The 11,384-nt window shown below is 36.2% G+C and overlaps 1 protein-coding gene across 1 annotated transcript in view; it reads right to left on the minus strand.

Moving 5' to 3' along the window:
- The window catches only part of VPS26A (vacuolar protein sorting 26 homolog A (S. pombe)), a 45,492-nt gene that overhangs the window by 12,319 nt on the left and 21,789 nt on the right, over positions 1 to 11,384 (minus strand). Inside the window, exons 3-5 of the mRNA XM_012658934.1 lie at positions 3,053 to 3,128; positions 1,760 to 1,916; positions 498 to 662 (exon numbers count right to left, since the gene is read on the minus strand). Of these exons, the coding sequence (XP_012514388.1) occupies positions 498 to 662; positions 1,760 to 1,916; positions 3,053 to 3,128 (398 nt within the window). The remainder of the gene's footprint in view (positions 1 to 497; positions 663 to 1,759; positions 1,917 to 3,052; positions 3,129 to 11,384) is intronic.

Below are 11,384 nucleotides of genomic sequence, written 5' to 3' on the forward strand. Positions count from 1 at the left end.
GGTATATGTTTGAAATTTTCTATAATTAAGTTTAAAAAGGCATTAAACAATAAACAAAATATAAGCTGATTTTGTAATAATACAATGTACATAAACATATATACTCTCCTTTTCCCCGCAATAGAAAGGTATACAAAAGGATATTAGTAATGGTTTAAGTGGTAAAGGTGAAAATATGTGAAAAGAGATGGCCAGGATGATGTGATATCAAACCAGAAAGATAAAATTTTACAAACACAATAGGATTGGCTGCCTTCTGAGATGGTAAGATCCTCTACAAAAAAGTAGCCAAGCAAAGTTATCAGGAATAGAACATTAAAGACATCTGCACTGAGTGAAAGCCAGACCAAACCCTTGAAGGTTCTCTTAGCTCAGAGACTGTTGGTGTGTTAATAGCAGATTAATGTCAATTCTATCCTTACTTTGACCAATTTACAAAGACCTGAAAAGTTCAGTTTTTAATTTTCCCTGAACATTTATCTGTGAAAGGTACTTACTTTGATTTATTATATTCAAATTCTATATGTAGACAATCTTCAATGCCCACTTCCATCTTAATAGAGTTGTTAACATCAGGATAGGTGGCAAGCTGGTGAACAATAAGATCATATTCTTTTACCAGGTCTGTCAGTCTTCTTACTATTGTCACTTTAAGAAAATACCTACAAAATGAAGAGGATGAGTTAAATCATCTGTGATAAATTTTAGTATTTTAAATGAGCAAACATTAACTGCAACTCAGCTTTCTCCTTCTTACAGGAACTCCTTGGGATCAACTTACTTCATTACTTCATAAAGGAATTCTAATTTTCTTTTAAATGCCGCCAACATGAAAAAAATACAAAGTTCGATTTTAAGGACAGTATAAATGCTTTTCAGATCAGTTTAGAGGGCTGTCATCAATCCTACTTGAAGAAATCTCTCTAGATAACTTTTTGTTTAATCCCTATCTAGTTAAGGCACTGCTACTTGGAATTTTGGATCATTCTGGATGGATAACCCAAGTTAAACAATGAAAGGAGGATCTCAGACCTGATACATTCATATTTCCAATTGCTCTGGACTCTGAGGCATCCGTGGCTTCCTGCTTGAAGACTTGGTGAAGGGAAAGGACAATGGACTGAGAACTTAGAAAATGGGGTTTCTACTGTGGTTCTGCTACACAAATCAGATAACCTCTTTGGGGCTTCAGATCACTTCTTAACCATATACTAAATGAGAATTGCTGGGACTCTCATGGATTTAGAGGGTAATTCAGTATACATGACAAATGAAGTGCCTAAGGGACAATTCACACAAGGGAAATGTATGATTACAACTTCTCATAAGGGGTTCTCCAAATCTATAATGTTAGAAAGCTCTCAATAAACCTCACATCAGCATTAGCCATTCAAAATATGTGACAGACTTTTTAAGAATCTTAAGTCTTCTAATCCAGAATTATAATTAGAAGTTTGAATAAGATATAAATAGTAGCCATTACTTTCTGGTTTTGACTATGTTTATAGATTCTTTCTTTTTTTTTTTGAGATGGGGGCCTCCCTCTGTCACCCAGGCTGAAGCGCAGTGGTGTCATCATAGCTCACTGAAGCCTCAAACTCCTGGGCTCAAGCGATCCTCCTGCTTCAGCCTCCTGAGTAGCTGGGACTACAGGTGCACGCCATGAGGCCCAGCTAATTTTTTTTTTTGGTCTTTCATAGAGATGGGGTCTTGCGATATTGCCCAGGCTATAATTACAGCTTCTGATACACATTCATACCTCAAGCGGACATTGGCACCGATGTAAGATTCATACGGCTTTTCAACTTGCATAAATTCAAAATCATAACTTCTGCTCTGAGTCAGTTCTCCAGGTAGGGCTAGTTCTTTCACTAGGTTTACAAATTCATGAGTATTACTCTTGTCATTGAAAAGTTCTAAGAAATTTAAAAAAGCGAAAAGACCAATTATATTTAATATCCATTTCAATAAAACCCAAGCTTCTACTTCCAAAGCAAGTAATTTTTACCAAAAGAATTGCTGGATTTGTCTCTACTTTAATAAACTAGAGCTATGATCTAAGTATCATTATCCTTCTCATTATTATGCTCTACTTAGGCATAAAAAATTCAAGTAGCATAGCACAATGAAAATTTCTATTAAAAATGAGTTCATTTCTTTGATCAAAATGAAGCTGTTTGACACATTACCAGCAATTATTTGAACTTCCTCCAGACAAGGCAAAAATTGTTTTGTTTTAGTTAGGCAAATATATTACCTGAATAAAACTACAAAACACAAAAGACTAAAGCCAACTATCAGTTAATTACTACAACTTGCCCCTCAAGTACAATCGTATTCAGAATAGATATATAAACAAATATCCGCCCATTTCAATTTCTAAGTTTTACTGTACTTTAAAAATGCAGAGTAAAACTTAGAAAGCTAGATTTAAAAATCTAGTTATGTAGACAGTATTATAAAGACATATTTTCTTTTTTCTTTTCTGAATCTGCAATGCCAAGAGATTTATATACAGTTTAACTCCCTGCCAAATCAAGCATGTCTCTGAAATATATGTACGGAAATGTACACAAGTTGATCTAAGTCAAGAAGAAATTACACTTTTCCTTTTTCACATGGAATTTTCTGATAGGTAAGTCTGGCTACAGGCACACCTTAGATCAGGAAAACAAATGGCATGGGTAATTAGAAAATGAAGGATGAAGGTGAGGCTGCTAATTAATTATAAAGCTGGTAAAAAATGCAGGCAGATGGGAATTTCAGTAAGTCAGCTAATTTACTTGAATTATTTTTCAAGGCTGGTAGTTTACTTAACTCCTTTCATTTTTAGTAATGAAGTCCAATAACAAATAAAGGCAGGATGAGTCAAATATTTAAGTAAAAGAAGCATGATTTAATATATTTATAAAATAAGTCCTCTCTTTTATTATGCACAATCAATTCCTTCCTTCCACAAAGCTAAGCTTGAATGTAGTCATTTAAGTGCCAAATCTAACCCTCTTCAAACTTAGTTATCAAAGAAAAAAAGTAATACTATTTTAAAACTCACCAATTTGACCTACAAATTCAATTCTAATTCCTTGGTGCTCTAGCCTCTTTCCAGGTTGCTTAAAGGCTAGGTTTACCTGCCAAAACATGAAATAATAAGAGATGTTAACAATCCTTTGAGTGGGCCTACTAGTAGATTCCTTCCAGATGAATGCAATCTACAAGTATTTCACATATTCATTTATGAAGTTTCAGACAGCACCATATACTTAGATCAGGATGATGTTATATCACCACAGAAGGTATAATTTATGCATACACAACTACTAATGAACCTATTATTCACATATACACTTAAAGCATCAGTTTTGTCAGGAAGGAATCCTTCTTTATAGCTGAAGAAGCATAAAAAGAGTCAAAAAAAGGAAAAACCTTCAGCTATTCATACATGTTTTCTGGTCAAATAAACAACTCTATGACTAGTAATAACATTTTAATGTGAAGTAATCACTAATTCGAAGAATTGACCTAAAAACAGACACAATTCCAGGACATTTAAATCAAGCAACCCTAACATCCACACAGCTAGGCTGTGGTTGCAAAACATTGTGAACGTAATTAATGCCACTGAATTATATATTTTAAAATGGCAAATTTTATGTTATAAATACATATTTTACCACAATTTTTTAAAAAAAGGATGAAGTGTTAATACATACGATTAACCTTGAAAACATTAAGCTAGGTGAAAGAAGCCAGACCAAAAAAGGCCACACAGTGTATGATTCCATTTATATGAAGTGTCCAGAATAAGCAAATTCACAGAGAAAGAAAGTAGATTTGTAGATTAGTGGTTCCCAGGCAGTGACTGCTAAAAGTATGAGGTTTCTTTCTTTTTTTTTTTTTGAGACAGAGTCTCACTGTGTTGCCCGGGCTAGAGTGCCGTGGCGTCATCCTAGCTCACAGCAACCTCAAACTCCTGGGCTCAAGCGATCCTCCTGCCTCAGCCTCCCGAGTAGCTGGGACTACAGGCACGCGCCACCCGGCTAATTTTTTCTATATATTTTTAGTTGTCCAATTAATTTCTTTCTAATTTTAGTGGAGACGGGGTCTCGTTCTTGCTCAGGCTGGTTTCGAACTTCTGACAACTCACTAATTCTTAAAGTGCTATGTGATATATCCTTTCAGTGTGTGAATAAACCTTTTATTGAAGTAAAGCAAACATACAGAAAAGTAAACATGAAGTATATGAGTCATAGTATATAGCTCAATGAATTTATTTATTTATAAACATACAAGAAAGAAGCCATGGGACCCAATTAATTTTTACCAAATGAAGTCACATAGGTAACTACAATCCAGATCAAGAAATAGAACATTACCAGCATCTCAGGAGCCTTCCTTGTGACCCTTCCATTATTCCTCCCTACCACAAAGGTAACTTACACCCTGGCTTTTATCACAATTAATTTGTTTTGTCTCTTTTTGAACTTTATACAAATGGAGTAATTCAGTATGTCATGTATTTCTAGCACTTAGATTGTACAACTCATCCATGTTGTGTGAAGTGGTAATTCTGTTTCTTCTCATTGGTGAATAGATTTCATTGTATAAATATACCACAATTTATTCATTCCACTGTTCTTGGATGTCCAGGTTATTTCCAGTTTGGGGCTACTATGAGTAGTGCTGCTATGAATTTCTTGTATGTCTTTTGATGCTCATATGTTTGGATTTCTCTTGAATATCTATGAGTAGAACTATTAAGTCATAAGGGTACACGCATATTTAAGCTTTAGTAGATAATGCCAACCAGTTTTCCATAATTTGAGTTGTTCTGCATTGTGGCCAACATTTGGCTTTGTCTTTGAACTGGTGGGTAAGTAGGGGTGTCCGTTATGTTTTGTTTTGTTTTGTTTTGAAACAGACTTTAGTCTGTTTAAAGCAGTTTTAGTTCACAGAAAGACTGCGTTGAAAGTATACAGAGTTCCCACATATCCCTTGCTCCACACATGGGGTCTAAATGTTTGTGTGCCCCCCAAATTCATATGTTGAAATCCTAACCCCTAAAGTGATGGTATTAGGAGGTGGGACCTTTTGGGAGGTAATTAGGTCATGAGGGCAGAGCCCTCAGGAATGGGATAGTGCCCTTATGTTAACCAGGAAGAGGGCCCTCACCAGACACCAAATCTGCTGGCACCTTGATTTTGGCCTTTCCAGCCTCCAGACCCATGAGAAATAAATTCCTGTCGTTTATAAGCTACCCAGTTTATGGTATTCTGTTATAGCATCCTGAACAGACTAAGACACACAGACAGCCTTCTCCACTATCAACACGCCCTACCAGAGTTACGTTTCATGACGACACTATATTGATACATTGTTATCACCCAAAGTTAACAGTTTACATTAGGGTTCACTCTAGGCAGTGTACATTCTATAGGTTTTGACAAATATATACTGACATGTACCCACCAACAGAGTATTAAAATAGTTTTGCAGCCTCTGCCTGTTCATCCCCAACACCTGGCAACCACTGATCTTTTTACTTTGATCACAGTTTTACTTTTTCCAGAACGTCATATAGTTGGAATCATATAGTATGTAGGATTTTCAGATTGGTTTCTTTCACTCGGTGATGTGCATTTAACGTTCCTCCATGTATTCTCGTGGCGTGATAGCTCATTTATTTTTAACACTAAATAATATTCCATTGTATGAATGTACCACAGTTTATTTATCCATTCATCTACTGAAGAACATCTTGACTGTTTCCAAGTTCTTAGCAATTATGAATAAAAGTGCTATAAACATTAAGTGCAGGTTTTTGTGTGAACGTAAGTTTTCAACTCAAGATGGTGAATACCAAGGAGCACAATTACTGGAATGTACAGTAAGAGTTTTGCAAGAAACTGCCAAACTGTCTTTTAAAATGGCTGTACTATTTTGCATTCTCACCACCAGTGAATGAGACTTAATGTTACTCCACAAGCTCACCAGCATTTGGTGTTGTTGGCATTTTGGATTTTTACCATTCTAACAGATGTTATCTCATTTTGTTTGAATTTGCAATTCCCTAATAATATAATGTTGAGCATCTTTTCATATGTTTATTTTCCATCTCTGTATCTTTAGTGAAAGTATCTGTTCAGATATTTTTGCCCACTTTTTAATTGAGTTGTTTCCTATTGTTGCATTTTAAGAACTCTTTGTATATTTTGGATACAAGTCCTTTATCAGATGTATTTTCCAAAGATTTTCTCCCTGTGGCTTGTCTTTTCATTCTCTTAATGTATTTCTCAGAGCATAAGTTTTAAATTTTTACAAAGTCCAGCTTACCTATTTTTTTCTTCCATAGCTCATGCCTTTGGTTTGTATCTAAAAACTCATTGCCAAACCCAAGGTCACCTAGATTTTCTCCTGTTATCTTCTACAAGTTTTACAATTTTGCGTTTTACATTTAGGTATATGATCCATTTTGAATTAATTTTTGTAAAACACATAAGATCTGTGTCTAGATTCATATTTTGCATGTAGATGTCCTGTTGTTTTGGCACTGTCTGCTGGAAAGACTATTTGTCCTCCACTGAATTATCTTTGTGCCTTTGTCAAAGAGCAGTTGATTATATTTGTGTGGGTCTATTTCTGCGCTCTCTATTCTGTTCCATTGATCTATTTGTCTCTTCTTTCACCAATGTCAGACTGTCATGAGTTATAACTTTATAGTAAGTCTTAAAGTTCAATAGTGTCATTTCTCCAATTTTGTTCTTCTTCAACATTGTGTTGGCTGTTCTGGGTCTTTTGCCTTTTCATATAAATATCAGAATCAGTTTGTCAATACCCACAAAATAACTTGTTGAAATTTTTATTGGGATTGAGTTGAATCTACAGATCAGGTTGGGAAGTACAAATATCTTAACAATATTGTGTTCTCCTATCCACAAACATGAACTATCCCTCCACTTATTACCTTCTTTGATTTCTTTCATCAGAGTTTTACAATTTTCCCAAATATTATACATATTTTACTCAATTTATACCTAAGTATTTCATTTTTTGGGTGCTAATGTAATAGTAATCAAATCATTTTAACAGTAGAGCAGTAGAATGCTTCCAGGAACCTAGAACTGGCTTAGAGGCTTTTTGTTTTTATTTTGCTGTATTGCCCAAGCTGGTCTTGAACTCATGGCCTCAAGCAATCCTCCCACCTCAGCCTCCCTAAGTGCTGGGATTATAGGCATGAGCCCCTGCATCCAACCTGGCTTAGAGTGTTAATAGTCATCAGCTCCATTTTCTCTGAATTAAATATGGCTGCAGGCTTTTCCCATGACACCTAGACACATGGGAATCCCAAAACCCTCAATTCCCTATCTAAAAGAAAATAATCAGAGTGATTAAGACTCAAAATCCATGTTTCTTGAGCAATAATTAAAGGAAATAGCAGGTTCAACTTAGAGAAGACTTAGGATAAATAAGACAGTGGTCTGGAAAATGTTTAAAGAGAACTCCTACATAGAAAAGGGATTAGATTTATTATGTATACCTCTAAAAAGCAGAATGGATAATATTACCAGGATAGTAGAATCCCCACACCCTGAAAAGTATGCATAAATAAGCTCACACACCATGAATATTGTAAAAGGAATTTACTCTTGCTTTGGACAGGATGTCAGACCTCCAAGATCCAAGATGATATCTAATATATGAAGGATTTTCATGCAGAGAATCCTACCAATGCAAAGGTACATTTGGAAACTAATGATCCAGTTCAGCTTCCTCAATTCATAGGTGAGAGCCAGGAAGCTAAATGACTGCTCAGGGTTACCTACCAAGACAGTGGTAAAGTCAAGGCTAGATCTTTCAACTCTAGCCCAATTACCTTTTTAGTCTACTAAAGACATTTCAGAAACCCTAGACTGGTGTGGCAAGATTTGTTCTTAGTGACACATGCTGGGTCATAGATAGATAACCAATGCTTTTTTCTTCTCTTTCTTTTAAGCTTTCTTTTCAAAGTGCTCAAAAATCATCTATTTAATAACCTGCTTTACAGGTATGTGAGGAATCAATATTAAGTTTACCTGAAATGAAATCTTTTGAAAATAAGGGCTTTTTGTATATTCTAGAACCATTCCTATTTGCCACAATTACTAAAGGTGAATCTTACAGAGATTCTGTGATCAGTTTTACAAAATTCTTTCAGTACTATAACATAACATTCATCTTGTCTGGTCACCAGAATGTTTGAAAATGAATAAACTTATTTTTAATCTCCTTAATCATAATGAGGCTCTCATTCTCTTTTAATGTTCTACCTTTCCCAATTTAAATATTTTTGGAGGGATGAGGAAAAAAGCTTTCTTTTACATTTATTATATTAAATGATGTGCTAAATGAGCATATTCTTTCCTTATTTATCTTCTTATTCTAAATATAACGTTTAAAATGTTTCTTTTAGCTTTAAAAGCCTCAAGCCGATTATCAAGTCTTTTTTTTTCCTTTTTATTTTTCTCATATGGCAGAGAGAAAGGAAGAGAGAAAGAAAAAAAGGAGGGAGAGAGCTCAAGTTAAGTCTTTTTAAGGTTATTCTTACAAATCCATACCACTTTTTTCATTTGCCTTAGTTATCCTCATTTTATTGAGCACAGGATTACCTCCAAAACAATTAATCCTTGTTCACAGATAGCAACTAGAAATAAAAGGGCATTTTTTAGGCATAAAAAAAGGGTGGGGCCGGGCGCGGTGGCTCACGCCTGTAATCCTAGCACTCTGGAAGGCCAAGACAGGTGGATCGCTCAAGGTCAGGAGTTTGAGACCAGCCTGAACAAGAGAGAGACCCCGTCTCTACTAAAAATAGAAACAAATTAGCTGGACAACTAAAAATATACAGAAAAAATTAGCTGGGCATGGTGGCGCATGCCTGTAGTCCCAGCTACTTGGGAGGCTGAGGCAAAAGGATCGCTTGAGCCCAGGAGTTTGAGGTTCCTGTGAGCTAGGCTGACACCATGGCACTCTAGCCCGGGCAACAGAGCGAGACTCTGTCTCAAAAAAAAAAAAAAAAAAAAAAAAAAAAAAAAAAAGGGTCGATAGCCACTCTTTTCCAGAGATAATCACTAACTTCTTAATATATATCCATGTAGATTCTTTTCTATGCATTTAAAAAATTTTTCAGTTTTAATTTCCAACACAGTAAATTATATAACCCGCATAAACAAAAGCTGTTGTAGTCCTTAATAAGCTTAAGAGTATAAATGGAGTGAGCCCTTTATCCTGTTTGTTGGAGTTTGGGTTTTCAGGCTTTTTCTGAGCTAAAGAGTTCTTTCCAGGCTACCCTGTAGCAATTTGAGAGTCTAGCATCACTTTCCACTGGGACCCAAAGATCCAGGAGGAGCTTATAGCTGTGACTAGACCTCTGATGAAACCATCACAAAAGCTTAACCCAACCTTGATCCTGGAGTCTTCATAAATGCTCACTGAAGAAAATTCCCAGGACAATTCAGAGGCCTCTCATCCCATCTAAACCAAAACATTAATAAAGAACTTGACTCTCAACCCTGGTACCAAATCCCTTTCCCCTCAACCAGAAGGTTCACCCAAACTGCAGGATAGAAGTGAAAAAAATCTTGCAGGAGATCAGAGATGGTCTGCCCTACAGGAGGAGAGGAGTAGGGACACTGTTATCTGTGTGGAAAGAAAGGATAATAAAACTGAGATACCTCTTACTCAACAGATTTTCTCAGCTTGAAAGAGAACTAATAGACACTGGGCTTAAAGGAGTTCAGAATGAATCAAGAAATGAACCATTCAAATGTGGCTGTAGTTTCTCCATTTATCATAGATAGGATGGATACTTCTGAGAATGCTAGAATAGGGAATGACACAAAACCAAGTTAGCAATAAACCTTATTCTTGTACTTTTCTTTCTTACTGGTAATTTTTTGCAGCAGGTTGAGAAAGCTACTTTATGCTAGGATAGATTGTCTACCAGTAGTCTAAAAAGTTATGATGAGTTGTGATGTCTTCTTCATGTATCTTTTCCTTCCTACCTTGATACCAGTAATTTATAAGGGATCTGTATAGTTTGAATGTATTTGAATGGCTTCCATATACTTTAGTTCCACTTTTTGATTTAACCCAAAGAAGCACCAATGGGTCTCAAGTACTGCCATGGGTTTTAGAAGCCCAAAGTCATTGAGATGAAACCCAACATAAAGAATCTGAAGCAGGTTGGGCACAGAGGCTCAAGCCTGTAATCCTGGCACTTTGGGAGGCCAAAGCAAGGGGATCACTTGAGGCCAGGAGTCTGAGATCAGCCTGAGCAACATAGTACTCTACAAAAAGTAAAAAAAAAAAAAAAAATTAGCCAGGCGTAGTGGCATGCAACTATAGTCCTAGCTACTTGGGAGGCTGAGGTGGGAGGACTCCTTGAGCCCAGGAGTTCCAGGCTACAGTGAGCTGTTATCGCACCATTGCCCTCTAGCCTAAGTGACAAAGCAGGGCTCTGTCTCCATTAACAAAAGAAAATTTGGCTGGGCACAGTGGCTAGCGCCTGTAATCCTAGCAATCTGAGAGGCTGAGGCAGGAGGACTGCTTGAATTCAGGAGTTTGAGACCAGCCTGAGCAAGAGCGAGACACTGTCTCTACTAAAAAAACAGAAAAATTAGCTGAGGGTTGTGGCGCATGCCTGTAGTCCCAGCTACTCGGGAGGCTGAGGCAAAAGGATGGCTTGAGCCCAGGAGTGTGACGTTGCAGTTAGCTATGATGATGCCACTGCACTCTACCCAGGGCGACAGAGTAAGACTCTGTCGGGAAAGGGGAAAGGGAAGGAAAAAGGAAAGGAAAAGAAAAGGAAACGAAAGGGAAAGGGAAAAGGAAAGGAGAAAGGAAAGGAAAGGAAATTTGAAGCAAAGTAACTTGTGGGGAAAGAATGTAGAGAACATTGGGTAGTTTGCTAGAGCATAATAATTAATTAGATTTTCTGGTTTTCAAAAATTTGATTTGCAATAAGAGGATATTTCAATGTGCTATTTCAATTTTTAGTAGCAAATGAATGTATGTATAGAGAAACAATAAAAATGATGTCTGAGTATCTTTAAAAAAAAGAGTATAAATGGGTTATGATGCTAAAAATCTTGAAAATTAATATACAAGTTGAGTATTTCTTATCTGAAATGCTTGGGATCAGAAGTGTTTTGGATTTTGTAATATTTGCATTATACTTACTGGATAAGTATCACTAATCTGAAAATCTGAAATCCAAAATGCTCCAATGGACATATTTCCTTTGAGCATGACTTTTGAGCATCATGTTGGTGCTCAAAAAGTTTTGGATTTTGAAGCATTTCATATTTTTGGATTAGAAATACTCAACCTGTATTAATGTATTTGCTCTGTTT

This window comes from Propithecus coquereli, unplaced genomic scaffold (genome assembly GCF_000956105.1).
Source record: "Propithecus coquereli isolate 6110/MARCELLA unplaced genomic scaffold, Pcoq_1.0 Scaffold117, whole genome shotgun sequence".
Classification (NCBI taxonomy): Eukaryota; Metazoa; Chordata; class Mammalia; order Primates; family Indriidae; genus Propithecus; species Propithecus coquereli.